Consider the following 19,723-nt stretch of genomic DNA (forward strand, 5'->3'; position numbering starts at 1 on the left):
TGTGTGTGTTGTGTGTGTGTGTGTGTGAAAACTTGTGTCAACTTAAGTGGATAGGGAAAGTGTGTGCCACCAAAGTTTTTAACCACTCATATTGCCTAGAGATCCATGTTATTATATAAAAATGTGTTTTATATTAATAAATGTGTGTTACAAACTTTGGTGAACATCAACTTAAGTTGATAGGAGTCTTGCTCTCTCTGTCTGTCTCTCTCTCTCTCTCTCCTCCTCTCTCTCTCTCTCTCTCTCTATATATATATATATATATATATATATATATATATATATATATATATATATATATATATATATAATAATAATAACATTTACAACAAAGTGTCTAAGTACATATTGACTTTTGAGCTTTCTACAATATTTAGGATGAAGTAGAAAGACCTTTCTCAAACAACTCCAACAAATCATCTACTCCGCAAAACTTACATCAAAATGCCCACTATCATTTTAATCCCATTCTAGGTCAAAACTCAAAAACCTTATACAACAACTTCAAATGTGTGCAAACTACAAAAACTGGCATTGGCTTAATAACCAATGACCACTAATCTCTAAATTTTGTAGATACTGGCTTCTTTTCAAGTGAAAACCGTACTCTAAGTTTTTCTTTATCTGTATCCCTCCCCTTATCCCTTTCTGGTCTTTTAAGACATGATTTCAGATTCAGAGATGAATGTGTAACTGTAGGCTTGCTTTGCATTCCGTTCCTCATATTCTCATGTCGATCAACCCAAAACCGAACATTTGCTTGCCCAAATAAATTCCTCTTCTTCACATACTCATAAGCAGCAAATGCAGCATTTTGACGACAAAAGACAACTTGAGCAGCTCCAGTGTAAGCGAAGATCTTTGTTTTTGAATAATTCAATGGCCCGAACATTTCGAATTTCTTTTCTAGCGCTTCTCTGGATGGTAAAGTGAAATCTCTTGGAAACTTCATGTGCAATGACTTGGGAAAACTGTTGATTTTATCATCTGACGGAGATTTTCTAGCTTTGAAGGGTGAATTTGATCCAGACCTTGTCAATGGAGACGCATAGCATCTATGCCAATCAGGAATCATTTGCCGATGGAGCTTCTTACGAGAAGCTTTGAATCCACAGGAGGTGTTGTCTTTATCAGTTGCTTTGCTTGCAACAATGTCATTAAAGTGAGAAAGAACTTCATCACTGGCAAAATGAATAAAACTCATCATGCGGGGTGAGAATTCTATCTTTCTCAAGGATGCGGCCATAGTCCTCTTCTTTGCAACAGCTGCCTCCGTAGCTTCTTGTTGAGAAATTGTACAAGAATTAGTATTCAGGGGTTCACTTTGGTCTGCATTAATTTTCAACATCACGTCAGAAATGGATGTTTGAGATTCACTTTCAGGATTTCTCAACAGCTTTCCTTCTAAACAAGTAGTAGTCTCTGAAAATTTCTCACTTGCTGCAGATATCGGTATTGAAGAAGAATTAACTGAGTCACACCTCCTTTTCTTAACAACAGGTTCATCTGAAGCTTCAGCTAAACTGGAAATAGTATCCAGAAGACCACACTGAGAACCTTGACTAACGCTAATGATATTGTTCCTAGCACAAAGTCGAAGATCATCCCTTTCACCAGAAGAATGTGCACAATTTCTGGAAGGGCTTCTAGGAAACCCCTCAGCTAAGTGAGGTGTAATGCTCTCTTCGAAAGTGATATCGGATGCTCTATGTACTGACTGTGAAATGTCCCCAGAAGAACTTACTGTGCTTCCTAACTTATATTCTGTGTTGCGACACTGTGAAGAATTTGCTGACTCATCCTCATGGAATTTGGGCCTCTTTTCTTCTATTTGATTTGTATCTTTCACCATCTCCATCCTGATGTCTGATTCCTTTGATGAGCTATTTGTAGACAAGTCATCCACTACTTCTATTTGGTTAGTATCTGTCACATGTGAAATGCTTCTAGTGCATTCTATTCCAACGTCAATGTCTACTTCTTGTAATGAACTATCCATGCACAAGTCATGAACAAAAAAATATTTCTTGCTAAAGTTATCTTCACCTGCACCATCAGGATCAAATGATGTCATACATCCATATTCTTCGTCCAAATCAAGGATGCTATAATCTTGCCTATTGATTAAACAAAGCTCTCTCCCTTCTTGCATCTGCTCTTGGTATATTTCAGATTCTTCTTCTTGGATTTCAGTTGAGAAAGCCTCATTTTCAAACACACTGCTAAATCCTGATTCTATCTCATCAGCTGACAAGGGTTCAGATAGATCACCCCAACTTCCTGAAATGGAAAATTTAGCATAAATTCATAAATTATTGACGACAGATCTTATCAGATATTGTGTGTGTCCACGTGCTCGTGTGTGTAAACCTATCTGCAGATTTTATCAAACATTATATATGTGAGCTCTTAAGCAGCCCTGGCTGTGATGGAGTCACGCAACATAGTATAATCACAACACCGACAACATAAAAAGTTTGTAGCTGCTTCAATCATGATGAGCATCAGATTCTCTTCAGGAACTGGACACCACTATATTGACAATGATATTGGAGGTGGTCACTCTAACAAAAAAAAAGGAAAAGGAAATAAAGAAATATAAGGGGAAAAGGTGGAGTTTGAACTGTAATATATTCAAATGGCATCTTCAGCATGAAAAGAGAATAGGAGTCTTCATAAAAATGAAGAACTTTTTAACAGGACGCCTTTACAAATTAACAACTCGAACTATTTTTCATTTACAGTGATTAATTATGTTGTACCTTTTCATCAAATAAGTACAGTAGTATTTATCCAGGACGTCCTATGACTTATTTGCTTCATTCTTGATGCTTATCCAATTACTTTTTATATTTTCTTTAATGGAGCCCGTCCACCAGATTCAAATGTCATAAACCAGATTCAAATGTCACAAGAATCAAGATGAGACCAGAGGCTAGGTCACGTATAAGATCAAAATCACGCAGTGTGGAGGGGACAACTCCTGTTCAATTACAGCAAGAGAACCATGCATAGCTATTTATGTTTGGAGGATAATGCTGACCCACAAAAACAAAAACAAAACAAAAAAAAAGAATGAAAATGATTCAGTTGCAGCAACAAACATGGCAAAAGAAGTTTCAGCAAAGGAAATGTCATTTTTTTGAGTAATTAACGAAAAGAACTTAATGGAGTCCCAAAGTCCAAAAATTAAGATAGAGGTCATATAATGTATATGCGGACGTATTTATATGCAGTGTGTAGACTATAAGGTAGAGTTGAATATTAGTTTTGAGAGGTCACCCTGTTACTTATTCATGACGGCTGACACACTTAAGGTCTTTCTTACAGATTTAAACTCTAGTCTGATTTTCTATTCAAAAATAAGACATGATGATTCTCAACCTCTGGATAACATCCATTGTTATTTAAGGAGCTGTCATTATTTTCCACCAGTATCTGAGCCTGACCTCGAACTAACATCGACGCCAAAACTTGCATCAGACTTCTAGAGTCTAGATCCTAAGTCAGAGGTAGAACCGAAATCTAATTCAAGCTGATCTGGCGAATAATTCATTCCCTGGTTCCATTAATGAATTTGAAAAATCGATGGTATTGATAAAATACACAAATATTTTAATGGATATCTTCCTCAGTTAGTCTTCTAATACTACAGATGATTGATTTTACCACAACAGATCCACCTGCTCATGACTAAATCCAAGTTACATCATATACAAAGCTTCGTATATTCCCACTAATGGGACATTAGCTCCAGCCTATTTGTTCAAGGTCTCTATTTTCTTCTATTTTACAAAACGAGCGCTAGTTTTCTCTATGTAAGCTGATTGATTTAGTGATAAAGCAATTAATCAAAGTCTTATCTCCTTTCAAAACTAGTTTTTATCAGTTTATAGGGAGTCTTGATTAGTTTGGTTAGTTTCGAAAATGCCTCAACCCACAGCGACGGACTTAGACCATTTGGTTCTACTCTGAACTCTTTGTCGTTCTCGTATATATAGAAAAAAACGTAAATAACATAAAAGAAACTTAATTGAGTGATGTTAACCTCCCAATTATTGAATCAGGGAACGATTATATGTTTGTTAGAGAAAAATCTGAATAACTACACCATATGTTATCATGAAAGGCATGCACTAGCATATATTATCGAGTCATATGCCGAGGATCTCTTGCCACAGTAAAATGCAGAAATATAGTTTCCCATCAGTATTTCGTGTTAGTCATCCCAGTCTAACTCGTAAATATAGGATTAAGGTTCAACATGTAAAATTTTAATTTCTAAATGATTTACATCTCTCATTTATACGCACGCTCACACGCAACAATATCGCAAGATCCACGACAATAACAACAGTATGAGCAGTACCTTCATCTTCCACCTCGCTGTCAGAACCACCTTCAACCCCCAAGCTCTGCCGAAACATCCAACCGGGCTTCACGGAAACAAACCGCCGATGTGCCAGAATCCTCTCCACTCCACAACCCACGCTCTCATCCTCCCACTCATCTGAACCCCAACAAACAGCCAAATCCTTTAAGAACCCTAACAAACCTTCCGCGAATAAACCCTCACCAACTCCGCAGGTCCCACACACCGACACGTAATGCCGGTACCCGTTAGCTTGAGCGGACAACCTAACGGCCCTCGCAGCCCCCTCCAAACCAACCCAAGCACGAAGAGCCATCTCCTTAACAAAACCCAACATCTCTTCCGTCTTCCGGCTCAAACTCGACGTCGGATCCCACTGGGCCGTCGAAATCTGGGCTTGTCCTGCAAGAACACATCAAGCCCATCGCTGCCCTGCGGCCCAACTCCTCCAAGGCGATTTCAGTTTCATCTGAAAGCTCGGGCCCGGCGATTTCCGCCATGGCGCCGTGCTTCTCTTCAAACCCCCGGGTCTGGGAGAGATTGACGACGTGGGTATTGTTGGAACCGAAGAGGGAGACCGGAGCTTTGGATCCGTTGACGACGGCGGTGATTTTGGCAGGGGACCAAGTTTGAGGGGAGGTTCTTGCCCAAACTATGCCGTCTTTGTTGAATTTTTTTAGGGTTTTTGATGGGTTTGGGATTGGGGTTCTTGGGGTTCTGGGAAACGTAAAGATTTGGGGTAAGGGGATTGAATCATCTTCGTCTGAGGATGAATCGCCGGTCTCCATTGATTTTAAGAGAGAAGGACGTTGAGTGTTTGTACATAAAAATTTAACAAAGCTCGGGGGGTATTGTGAAATTTTCCCTTTTGTGCACGGCCCGGGCCCGGCCTGGCCCGGAATAGTAGTTTTTTTTTATGTATTATATTATATATGTATATATAAATATATATAATATGTATAATATATGTATATATAATATATTTTTATATATGTATAATATATGTATATATATAATATATGTATATATAACATATTTCTATATATGTATAATATGTCATATGTGTGTATATATACTCTCTCTTAGTATATAAGTATATATAAGTATACTTAAGTATATATAAGTGTGTATATATACTCTCTCTTAGTATATATACTCTCTCTTACATATAATATGTCATATGTGTGTATATATACTCTCTCTTAGTATATAAGTATATATAAGTATACTCTCTCTTATATAAGTATATATATGTATAAGTATATATAAGTATACTTTCTCGTTATATATATATATTATATATATATAATATATATATATTTTATATATATATATAAGAATACTCTCTTTTTATTATGTATAATGTATGTATGTATTGTATATATTACTCTTCTCTTAGTATAGTATGTATATATAAGCTTATCTCTCTATATATATGTAATACTGCTCTCTTTACTAGTATAATTTTAGTATAACACTTCTCTTATATGATGTATATATATGTGTGTATATATATATATACTAATATCTCTCTCATCTCATTAGTAATATATGTATATATAAGTAATACTCTACTCTTATATATGTATTACTCCCTATTATATAAGTATACTCTTTTTATATATTGTGTGTGTACTCTTCTTTTTTAGTATATAAGTATGGTAATATACAACGGTTACTGTCCACATTGGCCAACGGAGCAACGGCTACAGGCGTTACTTATGCCGATTGCTGCTCTCTCTGCTTAAATTATAACTTATAAATATATACAATATATTTTTACATATAATAATATGTATATATACATATATAGTTACATAATAATTTAGAAGTATATACTAATAGATAATTATATAAAATATAATAATATTAAACTAATTTTAGCATTTTTTTTATCATAAAAAATTTTTTTTTTAAAAACAGCTTAGGTAGGATGTACTTATCTATTGTGATCGCGATGAATTCGCAGAAATAAAATTTATACTTGTAATTTGGTAATGATTTATTAATTTTAATAAAGAATTTATTTTTATAATTTTTTATTTGTAATTTATGTCATTTTAAGTGATTAATAAAATTATTATTTTTTATATTTTTTTTTTTATCTTTTTTATAAATTTAAAACTTAAATAAATTTGAAAAAAAAATAAAAAAAAAGAAGAAAAACCGTCGCGGCCCCGAGGACCGCGGCACCGGGTCGGGCCGGCCGCGGGCCCGGGACCCGGCCTCCCCCATCCGGGGTACCCGGGTCCGGTCGGGCTCCGGTTTTTGCCTAGCCCCGGCGGCGCGGAAATCCCGGGCCGGGCCGGATGGACAGGCCTAGATGTCCATCTCTTTTTTTCTTTTATTTTGTTTTCTTTTTCTGGGGTTTTCGTCAAAGTATGTCCTAAATATTCTTCTTAATTTACACCTGTAAATCTACTAAGTTGTTCTAAATAACACTTTTTAAAGTAAAATTTTGTCATATTAGACCGTGCATATTATTTGTTAATTTTTATTGAGTCCCTGAATCGCATTTCTAAAAAACCCCACTAGATCTATTAATTTCAAGAGTTAAATCTTACTACCGTAACAATTATGAACGGAATCTGGCCATGGAAGATTGTTTAAAACTAGGCTAATCAGCGCCTTTGGGATTTTTAGACAAATAATTTTAAATCTTTTGAAAGATTATTTTCTCAAAAAAAAATTGAAAGATCATAAAATTATACTTATACAGCAAAATTTATTTATAAAAATCCTAACAAATCTTGAAGAAGCGCTTATCGATTTCACTAGAAATGAAAAAATAAACTGCATCTTTATCAATTCTTTGTGTGTTATGTTTTATTTAGCAGCATATTTTATCTTGGCAAGTTTATTACCGTACAGTTTCCCCTCTTTTTGCCAAATACCAAAATTTGTAGAGTGATGTGCTAGTTGAGAGCTCATTTGAGTCATTTTTCGGTGTTTAGTGAGAATAACAAAGTACTGGAGGGTTTGGTGAGGAATACCCCAAAGGCTCGGGGGGTTATAAGAAATTTAGCATGCCGCAGAGATAATGCAGGATACAAGCTTTGTGCAGGCTCGTGAGCTAAACATAAGAAAGGTATAACAGGTCACAATGTTCATACCTTTATACCAAGACATACAAAGACATCACATGTATTCTTAGCAAAAATATATTAACAGGATAAAAAAAAAGTTCTCTTCAAATAGTGAATCCACCATGCACAGTGAATTTTAGCAGTATATAACATAACAATTACATAAAGAAGAGGCACTGAATGGAGCAGGTGTCGAGGGGATCTGCATACGAAAATGAAAAGCCCAACATAATACTGGCTTCCGTAGTTTTAGAGCTTCGCGGTTGTTCGTTCTTACACTGGCAGCCTCTTGTGCGCAGTTTCTGCGCTTTCTTGTTCATGAGCTCCAGTTTCAATATTACATTGTGTGATACCATTTGTCCACTCAGAGAGTTGCTTCGTTGCGGCCTCATCTGAAGATAGTGAACAGAACAAATCTTCAGTACACACAAATAAGGAAAGGCTCTGATGCTCCTAAGACATAACTACGCAAGTTAAAATTGATATGCAATAGATTTGTATGGCCCGTTCTGTTCACATCAGTATACTAGTTAATTAAGTTTAAAACAAAAAAAAAAAATCATGCATTTTAATGACCTTTACTCATGTATCAAGTGATGACAGAATGAATGATTTTTCGATAAGGTTACTATAAGGATACCCTAGTCTATAAGCTCGGAGTAATAAAAAAATGCAACAAACTTTTGTTTATAGAACAAACTTCCATGATATGTTAATATGAAGGGAGCAAATTATTCAATTTCACAACACACCATGCATTTCAATAGTTGGGTATATACTATAGCCTAAGGGTATTAAAGGCCCTTCCAGTGAACAACATGCATGAATCATGAATTCAGTAGATATTTGCCTTTCGTATCAGGATAAAATATAACAATCATCCATATCACATAATATCTATATCCTTAAATAAAACAAGGGGGTTTGAAGATTATTAGTGCGATGATCCAAGAGTTTTTCTTCCATATGTGCACCCAACTATCCAATGTTAATATCAATTTAAGAATAGATCAACCTTGTTCTGCACATAATTGTAAGAATTCATGTAGATTTATAGGCACAAACCTAGCCTGGGAACTGTATGGCCTTGTGGATGCCTGATAATCAATGGGCTCTCAAAGGCAGCCGCAAGCTCTTGCGAAGGCAGTTTCAACCAGTCCTTTTCTCCAATAAAATGGACGGATCTAGCCTTAATGGCGTCTTTGTAAGCGATGTCACAAATTCTTGGGTCTCTGAACTTGCTGCCGGATATTGAGACAAGGAACTTTATAGGTGGATGTCCCTTCAGTATCTTCCCCTGATATAACACCATTCATGCAAATAGTTGGACAATATTTTGAGAATTAGCAGTGAATGCATGATCGGTGAATGCTAATTTTACCTGAGCTTGATATCCTATCAAAAGGGCTGAAAGTGTTGCTCCCTGTTGAGTAACAAAATCCTTGTTCATTATCGAAAATGACATTTTATTCATAAAAGACCCGGTTATGTTAAAGATGCAATGCACAAGTTTATATGCAAGATAACAAGTCATATAAGATGGACTATCAGTAAACTTATTTATGTCAGATAATTTGGTAACAATTGAACAGAGTTGTTTACCTGAGAAAATCCAAGTAGCCCATCAAAAGGGCCATTCTCTGTCATGTAATCACACAGGAACGAGATGCACTCCTCCAAATTAGTATATTCTGTAAATTCCTGATAATCAGTGCTTAAACTATCAGAAAATACTCTGAGGATTCATAAGATCACAATTAATGGGACAATGGAAGCTGTAAGTAGGTCTAAGAGAACTTAATTGGAAGCAATTAAGAATGATATAGTCCTGATGGAACTGAACGGGAGCATACAATGCACATAGTGGACCCGAAAAGTGTCAGATAAAGCTTTTGATTTAATTGTTGTTGCTGTAATTGAACTGGCCCCCAAGCAAATTGAAGTAGCATAATGAACTGTGTACGCTGTTAATGGCTCGCAGTATTTGTGTGATATCAGATTACTTAGAAAAGTGTCAATTGCGGATGGATCCCCTATACTACCGCCCAATTGTGGATAGACCACATGTAGTTCTACTGCTGTAGATAGACACCTTGTACTGTTGCCAGTTGCAGATAGACGCCCCAGAGTTTTTTTTTAATTACTCTTTTCCACCTAAGAAGTATATTTGTCAAAAGATAATTTTCTCTTTCTCTGAGGGTAAGAAGGTAAGCGAGTCAAAAGCATTTCGCTCAGGGTTTCTATCTGCAACAATAGAGCTATAGGATCCATTTGCGATTGGGAGGTAGTACAGAGGGTCTACCCGCAATTAACCCTTCAGAAATATTTATCAATATACTGCATCTATAACCAAGCATCAGTGAATCTATGCGTATACCTGTCTAAGAACTAGAACTGATATGTACTGCTTTGCCTACAAGATCGTGTTACCTTGTTGAATTGGAACCACTCAAAGTATGGTCCTGGAAAAATGCCCTCAATATCGGACCTCCCTCCTGCAGGAAATATGCCATTGGGAAAATCCTGCGAATTCATATCCATGCATTATTTGCTCAGTATGCTTTGTATATGATGCAAAACTCAAATTGTTTTCAGCATTGAGATAGAAGAGATACCATCTGAAGGTGTTGAAAGATGGAGGAATCCCACTTGCTGATTTGTTTGCGCAAGAAGCTCCCGCTGGTTCGAAAGCCGTGAAGGCAAAGCACCTTCATCTTCTTCTTCATCATTTCCTGCTCGCTGCTCATCTCACCTACTCCTTCCATTTTTGCGATAACAGAACAAACTGTGAAGAGAGAAGCACAAGCAACGACAAGAAATAATAGTCCGCTGTTTTTGCTACTGATATAAATAGTGCAACGTCGGTAGCTGCAACCTAACCCCTTGTGCCTAACCACTGATTGCTCCCAACTACCATCAGAGCTAAATGTTTCCCCCAGTTCACAGCAAACATTGGCAGTTTCACTGTAAGCATTAAAAGCTTCCAATTTGTGAGAGGATGGACAGCTGAAACTCGCTTCTACGTATCTTCATGACAACGAATTTCAAGGGAACCATGAATATTTTACCATTTTACTGATAACTACAGCATAATTTTTTTCCCACGTTGCTTCATCGTCGAATCACATAATTCATAGTTCGTTCTTCCAGATACAAGGAGGTCAGCCAAATGCTAACCACGGATGAATCACACTATGACGGTACCTCATGGTACTCAGCAGCAACAAACCAACACCTACTACAACCTTGAGTCCGATGAAACACAACGCGGCAAGAACTTAAAACCATACGCATCGCCAGCAAAAAAAGTGGAAAATACTTGCAAACCAACAATTTTGTGCACCTTGTAAGTACGCAGTTAACAAATTTCATGCATGCTTCTAGTATATTGCGCCTGGTGAGGGCAGCTTTCAGCTCTCCAGGCTAGCAACTATTAAGAGGAGAAACAGCAAGTAAACCATAAACACTCACAAAAATTAGATTTTAGCAACATATTGATAAATAAAGTTCACGGTAGGTAAGTTAAATCGCAAGAAACACCAGCGACCAACAAACACTTGCCATCGACATCTTTATCCACCTCATTAATAGAAATAATCAATGGTAGCCAATACCATAAAATCCATATGCGTCTACTAACTACAAATACTGAAAAAGACAAGCTTGACTCGAGTGCCAAAACATCAGCGTATTCACAATATCAAACAAATACAGTTTGGCAGTTAGAATGCTCAGAATACATAAATAGAAAAACACACCCAAAAAAATAAAATTTAGCAACATAATCATAAAAACTGTCACGATAAGATAAATCACAACCAAGAGAGAGACATACAGGTAGAGAAAATTGAGAGAGGTCCCTGTTTGACGGGTATTTTTTTCTTGTCATTTCTTTTTCTTTTTTCCATAACTACAACTAAAGAGATAGCTACCAGAATGACCGAAACCCTGAAGTCTCTGTAGCGTTTTTTTTCACTTGGCCATCATGACCTTGACAAACTCTTCATAGTTGATCTGCCCATCACCATCAACATCAGCCTCACGAATCATCTCATCGACCTCCTCATCCGTCAGCTTCTCGCCGAGGTTGGTCATGACGTGGCGGAGCTCAGCAGCTGAGATGAAGCCATTCTGATCCTTGTCAAACACTCGGAATGCCTCTTTGAGCTCCTCCTCTGAGTCAGTGTCCTTCATTTTTCTTGCCATCAGGTTGAGGAATTCCGGGAAGTCGATGGTCCCATTGCCATCAGCATCCACTTCATTTATCATGTCCTGGAGCTCAGCTTCAGTTGGATTCTGGCCTAAGGAACGCATCACAGTCCCCAATTCCTTAGTTGTAATGCAGCCTGTCAAAATCAAATCACAAGATAAACAATACTTTAGAAACAGTAGAATAGCATGTGGATTTTTCTGTTAAAATGACAAAATAGAAAGGTTTCAGCAACAAACCGGGCTCAAGAATCTTAAGGCTGCATTACAACAGGATAAACAGTCTATATTCACTCAGCTGATATTATCAAGAGCAGCAGAAGTTCAGCTGAGGTCAACACCGTAAAATTTTACTTAAGAAAGTCAGTGAACATAAAAATTCACCTGAAACAAAATCTCACACCTCATTTGGTACGCGGGAATGAGTGGGAATGGAATGTCATTCCCCTTCTCATTCATTCGTACAAACACGACGTGTTTTGGAAGTTAGAAATGTCAATCCCACTTCTCAACAATTGCCAGTTGCCACATTATGTGGGAATAGGCATTCCCAACGAGTTGTCAAGGAATGGGCTTTTCTATTTAAATGGGAATAAAGAAAATACATAACTTACAAATATGCTGCTCCTGATTCATTCTCTGATCGCACCGAATCATGAAAATGGAAATGTGCAATCCATTCCCAACATTTATTGCATTCCATTCCTTATTTCATTCCATTCTCACTTCACATGAATCCCACGTACCAAACAAGGCGTCAAAGTCAAATATCAATGTTGCTCTTTTCTACCTACATCACAACATATGAATCTTCATGCGACTCAATATAAGCAAAACATAAGTTTTCATTCTCGGTAGTTGAAGTCACCTCTACTCCAAAAATGAGCATTCCCACTTTAGGAATAAAAAAAACTTATATAACTTCCAAATAAGCTCATTCCCGCTTCTTTTTTAGTCGCACCCAAACATGAGAATGGAAATGAGCATTCCATTTTATTCCTTATTTCATTCCATTCTCACCTCACTAGATTCCCGCGCACCAAACAAGACATCAAAGTCAAGTATCAATGTTGCTCCCTTCTAAATGCATCGATAACATATGAACCTTCATGCGACTCGATATAAGTGAGCAAAACATAAGTTCATTCTCGGACGTTAAAGTCACACTCTCCCAGATTGTTAACTTTTACTGACCAATAAGAGTTTATCAAAAATGAACTCTGAAAGATTAAAAACCGATGTACTCCTTTCTGACTACATCAATAGAAAGAATCTTCATGTGACCTGATATAAATCTGGATTGACGTACCTTTATGTACGCTGATTTGTGAAAACAACTAAACAAATGAATCCCAATAGGACAGGATATCCAGATCATCAGTTATTCACACAGAAGCCAACTTCCTACAACTATAACAGCTTCACTCAACCATGGACAGACAACCTTCTGAACTTTCTTTTAAGAAAGCGGCAAATATTAGCTATAAGTCCTGGTCTATCATAAATTTTGCATTTCTGATGTTATTTTATCCATTTCCTTCTTACTATTAATTCCTAGAACAACTCTTTCATTTGAATCATTTACCCTGACACTTGAAATCCATTGTTTGACTACTAAACAAATCATCAGCTTCCACTGTCTAATTCCTATTTGTAGTTAAAGTAAACAGAGTTAGTTCTAATATTTATCTAGCTATGCCCCTCGAACTTCAGGGAACTCCCAGATATCCAATTTTCCCCCTTGCCAAATTATGCTCAAGTGACGAAATTAGCATAATGGAGACTACAATGATGGGCAGGGAGATGACAACAGATGTGTGCTTATCCAACTACAAAATCCCAGAAAGTGTTGTATGCATACACTAACAGCACAGGTCATTAGAAATTTGCAATCCACGAAATGTAGCATCATTTATTTATCCTAGGAACCTTATCATTTATAGTTATCAAGACAAATGCATTATACATGGCTGAAATGTAACTATCTCCAAACTAGAATAAGTAGGAATCCAGTAATTTATTTCCGTTTGTAAAGATTGTGATTGCACATTTAACATTCCTTGTTTCTTGGAAGATAAGCACATATGCCCACTGCCTTTGGGTGGAAAACAGTAGGATGTCATGGATTATAGCCTCGGTGTTGGTATAATATTCCGGTATACATGTCTATCCAATTAATATTAAATTAGAGTATTTACCACCAAGATGATTCCCAATTTCTCACAGGATAGGACATTTATAACTGATCGTATATCATCTTAATAGCATATTCGCAGCTTTAATTTCATTAAATATATTCTCGCACGTACTAAGGTAGAAGAACCCAGTCCAACCAAGAACTGATCTTATTTCCTTCAGTGTTGGTTCAGATTTTCAGAATAAAGGGACCTAACCAATTCCATGAAGAAATTCTTCCACATCGTTAGAATATTTATTTTCCAAATACCTGAACTTCTAGCTGTAGACGAAAAAAATTTAAGAAGAGTCAAAATACCTGAACTTCTAGCTGTAGACGAAAAAAATTTAAGAAGAGTCACTTATCATTCGCCGTATTATACCTACTATACATGACATCATAACAAAAAAGCCCAACCTAAACACCTCATAGAAACAAGTTTTCAAAGACGAGCAAGGTGAAACCATAAATATTTACATGCTGGAACTTCTTAGGGAAACCTCACTTTAAAATATAATACTGGAAGAAGAAATAAATAATGTTAATTTGTGGTTTTCACATACAGGCTGTTAAGTTCGTAGAAAATTCGCAAAGTCAATTGTAATTTGCAAAAGATAGTTGTATTATAAGATGCACTTGTTTGTTCATTGTATTCGTACACTTCTGCAACTGTATTTGCGATAATGTCTCACTTTCCGGAAGGAAAAAATCTTCCACCAGTTAGGCCACAGTCTTTTTTGCAAAAGTGATCTCTTTCTGCAATTCTCCACCGGAATTTACTTTATTATCTGTTGAATACATAAGAATAGTATTGCGTCGAATTTGATGAATACTATCCAAAATGTCCCAAAGTATATATAGAGTATAAAAAGAATTTTAAAACAGCAAGAAGTTCTATACGAACTAATGTATAAAAGAATTTTCAAAACAGCAACAAGTTCTATATGAAATAAGAAAACCAGTTCTCACATAGCACATTCAAAGAGTATACTTTAAGAAGCACTTGTACTAATTATACATAGTGTTTAGCGCATATATGTAGTACTAATGATGTATATAAACTAATCACATATGAAGAAAATGTTGAATGAAGATTATAACACAACGTCCGCATTGGCTCCACTTATTATTGGATAGTAAATGCACCAAATACTAAATGGTGAAGAACTTCATTACTGGGATCTTTATTGCTTCAAATGATGCAGAAAAGAAACAGATTTGGATATTTTTAAAATCAATTGCAGCCCATGCCCAATCGCAACTAGTTCATACTAATATAAGCTAATAAAAATATATATTATTGGAAGTCTGGTTTGCGAGCTTGACTCCTTTGACTTTCCCAAATAGAGAAAAACATATTAGAAATAGTAGGTTTTTTCGCAGATAGAAGGAGGTCTATTCCCGCACCGAATCAGTACCAAAAAAATAGTGAATAAAAGCATTCTAATAAATCTGACGCTCTTTATCCTTAGGAAGGTGAGGAATCATCTCGCTGGTCAAACGTTCATGGTCTCCCCCGTTGGGTAACTACGTTTTGGCTCGAGAGGGTGCCCCCAGCACCTCGGTCTATAGGGACGCCCCCCAGGGTTTTGATTTTGCAATAGACCATGATCCTGGACGGGACTTTCAGGATTTGGGGATGATCTATTCTTAGACTGAGACAACTCTTGCACAAGATTTTGACCATAATTCGGAACGGGAGGTAATTTCTTGCTAGATCGTAACTCCATCTGGTTGACTTGGGCTATTTCTTCAGAAATCTGAACCATCTGGCATGATAAGACTAGATTTGCAAATTCAGATATTTTGAATGCATAAGCTAATATAAATTGGTACTTAAGTAAAAAATTTTAAAAGTGTATACTGCTATAATAAATTAAGAAGCACTTATAATAATTATATCTGACATTTTTTGCATATGAAGTGTAGTAATAAAATATGTAAAATATTGTATTTTACTTCCATATGGAGAATATATTAAATGGAGAATATAGCAGAATATCCACAATGACTCCGCTTTTCATTGAACAGTGAACAAAAATGATGCCAAATGGTGAAGATACTGATTACTATTTCTTAAAAATGATGCATATACAAAATGGATTTGGATATTCTGAATATTAATTGCAGCCCTATGGCAAACAGAGAAGTAATTCATAATGGAAATCAGGTTAAACCCAGAACAGTTAGGTTTGAAAATGACCAAAGATCCATAAGTGGGAAAAATACTCATAAACACAACCTTCTTACAAGTGTATGTTTCAGCTTATAAACCAGGACCGATGTGGAAAAAATGAATAATAAATTAAAGATGCATAATCAAAATTCCATAACATCAGCTTGGAAAAAAGCATGCATGCAGGTTCCATTCTTTGGCAGATATCCAAAATTTCCCCCTCTGCTGAGAAGTATATAAAAGGGTAACCATGTTGAACCTTCAGAAATACTGTAATCTAAGGGTTATTTGATTCATCACTTGTACAAAGTTCTTACATCTACAAAGACACTTCGCCAGATGCATATGAATTAATCAATGGGAAGTACATAAGTGAACTACTGCAAGCTGAATCTCAGACATAAGAGCAAAAATAATCACAGTAAGAACCTCAAGTAACTCGTGTCTAGAATTATTGTATAACTTGTTCACTCCAAACAGAATATCCTTCGCTATTTCCCAAGCAATAAAGCAGGAGAGAGACCTAAGTACACTAGCATACAACTAGATAAGGTTCTTACTGCATGGTACCACAAAAGTAGCACCAACACTACTAAAATCTTCAAAGATGATCAAAGCTTAAACTTGTATCAGACAATTAGTACAAGGGAAGAGAAAGATAAAGTGTACACGAACTTTCTGTTCCTTATCCTCCCATGCAGGGGAAAAAAGTCTACCAATAGCTCAAAAAAAAGGTGTTCTTTTCCAACTATGAAGTATGAATCCTCCATATATCATGCCTTCAACAAATGCATCTACACAATCAGGCATGTGAAGCCTTTAAATCTTTCTTTCCCTCCTTTTTTCAGGACAACATCGATGTAATCACAACATTTATAAAAAGCATAGAAGGATGTCATATCAATAAATCTGACTTTAGTTATAATCATAGTACCCACCTGCCAAACCAATTAACTTTTTTAGATCCACAGATCCAATCATTACACTTCGATTACTGGAGGGCTGAAGTACCATAGGACTTGGGTAATTAACTACAGCTAATCCTTTTGGTTTTTGTGCATATATGTCCCCCGAATCTACCATATTTGCAAATTACCCTCAAATCTAGATATTTGCCAATTTACCCTCAAGTCTCCGACATTGGAAGAAAAAATACCCCTCCCCATTTACGAAAAGAGGAGTATTTTTCTCCAACGTGAGAGAATCGAGGGGAAATTAGTAAACACGTAGATTAGGAGGGTAAATTTGCAAATATCGGTGGATTTGGATGGAATATACGCAAATACCTTAATTTTTAATCCAGCAATAATCAACTACAAGAAATTTTTTTTTTTTTTTTTAACAATTGAACGATACTTATAAGGAATCCAAATCTAACTACCAAATAAACAAGAATTGTTCTCGAACATCAGTAAAGGATCAAAGAAACCCTAACTACATGATAAAGCCTAAAAAATCACGACTTCTATGGCAACAAACAAATCCGAACCCTAAAGAATCGCAAACAAGCATATTCAAGACTAATTCAGAGCGAGGTCAGCTCAAATTCATCAAAAAAAAAAATACACAGATCGAGGAAAGAGAAGGAGAGAAGAAAGGGATCTAGGCGATCTGACCGTCTCCATCCTTGTCGAACAAGCTGAAGGCCTCCTTGAACTCCGAGATCTGATCGTCCGTCAGCTGATCCGCCATCGAGAGTACTGAGATCGATCGATCGATCGAACGAACGAAAGAGAGATCGGAAAAGAGAGGAGGATTGGGTCGAAAACTTATCGTCAGCGACCGAAGAGGCTGCTGTTTTTATTTTTTATTTTATTTTATTAAGGCCTCCCGAAGACAACTCTGGACCCCACACGATTCCTTTTCTTTTCGGGTGTGGTTTAGGTCTCGCATGAACCCGGCCCGTTTACAGCGCGACCTGCTGCTGCTTCACTTTCTTCTCCTGCCTCTTCTCCTGCTCATTCTCGAGCTAGGGTTTGGGATCTCTCGGGTATCAACTGAAACTTTACCCTTTTTTCCCGCCATCTGTTGATTGATCTTGAATTTTCGCAGCTCTAGATTTAAGGGCAAATTCCTCAATAGTTACTTTTTGTGCTGTGTGCAGTATATTTTCTCTCAGAAAAATGTGTTCTTTTTTGCGCAGTCACTACTATTAAAGTCTGATACATTAACTCAGCTCAGGCTCTATGATGGCTTCAGTACTTCTCAAACAAATGAGAGTTCGGCGCTGGAGGGGGCGGTGTTTTAGCAGCAATGTGAGCAACTATGACTCTCTGATCACAGAGCTTAATAAGGTAACTGAGGTTGTTGTTGTTGTTGTTTTCCTTTGAAACATTAAACTTTGTTGTGTTATTATGCATCCAATTCTCAGTTATCTCCGTATCAATATAGTTTACTTTATTTGATATAGATATTGTGAGATGGTGAGCTCAAATCTTATCGTGATCTAGACTAATCGGCTCATCAAATTCTTGATCGGCACCATCCATCTTGTTCAACGCTCATAAAATATATATGGTAAAATTTTCACATAATTCGGAGTCTTCTAGAATATAAATCAAACTAGGTTGGTTGATATGTTGACTTTTCAGGCATCTTAACAGCCGTCCCTTCTACGCATAGGTAAAATAATGATTAAAAACTGCAAAACGATATAATTTTTTCTATATGTAGATCGTGATGTGTTCAAATCACGATCTAGGCTAGTTTACTGCTTAGGTGATAGGTTCTTGAGATTGGATTGCCGTGGAGTCTTTAAGATTGGATCGCGCCTCCAGTTTTGAACAACACCCCTTCCCTTCATCTCCTCATCTATGTAGGTATATTTGACCTGATTATATCAGTCCTGATTTATCGGATTCAAGTTCAAAACCAAATTCAGGAACAGTTCATTTGAGTTATGCTTCTATCCGACACACCGACTAATTTTCCTAGTTAGTTAGATATCTACAATTGTTGGACACTTCCTTTGTCTCTGAACTTACTATCCAGAAGATCGTTTCTGATGTGGAAAGATCGATGAAAAACTTACTCTGTTGTGTGATTGAGGAAAATTGATGAGATGTATAGTTAATGAGAGCAAGGAGTACAGACAGGCCTAAGAGAACTTTGTTAGGACCAATTAAGAAAGCAATTTTAGTGGTTAAGTTAATGCAGGAGATAGCCTTTAATAGAATTGAATGGAAGAATATGATCCATGAGCCAACCCTAGAAATTTGGGATTAAGGCAAGGCTTTGGTGTTGATTTTAGACTTCTTAAGAAGTCTATGTAGTATCTATGCTTATAGTATCCTATAATGTTATTCCTTTATTGAAGGTATGAACACCAACAAAAAAAACTTTGACACTCTGCCATGTTTGACCCAAATCAACCTCCAATATGGTGAACCTAAGTAAAAAGGAGAAGGATGGCTGGTGTTTCTTTTTGGGGATCGGGTGTGCGGATATTGAGGGGAGGGGAGAAACAGGGTGAGGACTGAAGAGGAGAGAAGGTTATGTACACATGTCGCTATTGTAGCACGACGGTAAAAGTTCTATTTAGTGTGCACAGTGTAAACATCCTTGTGACGGTTAGCTTAATAGAAGCTGAGCTGGGCTCCGTCTGGTGAGCTCATATTCAGTTAAAAAGTCAACAGAATTTGAATTGTCATAAATTGCACAAGAACAAGAGTTAGCATTTTTTTCCCTTTCACAAAGTAACCAAG

The 19,723-nt window shown here is 36.6% G+C and overlaps 2 protein-coding genes and 1 pseudogene across 3 annotated transcripts in view; 1 reads left to right on the forward strand and 2 right to left on the reverse strand.

Moving 5' to 3' along the window:
* On the reverse strand, positions 351–5,184 carry LOC109843303. The gene is made up of 2 exons (XM_020412233.1): positions 4,370–5,184; positions 351–2,280 (listed from the first exon to the last, which is right to left on the reverse strand). Exons 1-2 carry the CDS (start codon positions 4,707–4,709, stop codon positions 557–559), a joined length of 2,064 nt encoding a protein of 687 aa, XP_020267822.1. The 5' UTR covers positions 4,710–5,184; the 3' UTR covers positions 351–556.
* Positions 7,520–17,826, reverse strand: LOC109843920 (annotated as a pseudogene).
* LOC109842803 (cyclic pyranopterin monophosphate synthase, mitochondrial) overlaps positions 17,916–19,723 on the forward strand; it is a 2,940-nt gene continuing 1,132 nt past the window's right edge. The window contains exons 1-2 of one of the 2 annotated variants that reach the window (XM_020411690.1): positions 17,916–18,009; positions 18,163–18,313. In XM_020411690.1, coding sequence (XP_020267279.1) covers positions 18,206–18,313 — 108 coding nt within the window. In that variant the 5' untranslated portion in view covers positions 17,916–18,009; positions 18,163–18,205. Of the gene's footprint in view, positions 18,010–18,162; positions 18,314–18,442; positions 18,537–19,723 lie in introns of those variants that run through there. The other variant, XM_020411691.1, reaches the window with a different exon arrangement.

Source organism: Asparagus officinalis, chromosome 5 (genome assembly GCF_001876935.1).
Source record: "Asparagus officinalis chromosome 5, Aspof.V1, whole genome shotgun sequence".
Classification (NCBI taxonomy): Eukaryota; Viridiplantae; Streptophyta; class Magnoliopsida; order Asparagales; family Asparagaceae; genus Asparagus; species Asparagus officinalis.

Coding starts and splice junctions, on each gene's coding strand:
- LOC109843303 (XM_020412233.1), bottom strand. CDS start 4,709: ATGTTGGGTTTTGTTAAGGAGATGGCTCTTCGTGCTTGGGTTGGTTTG. Junction 2,281..4,369: donor CAGCGAGGTGGAAGATGAAG/GTACTGCTCATA, acceptor TTTCCATTTCAG/GAAGTTGGGGTGATCTATCT.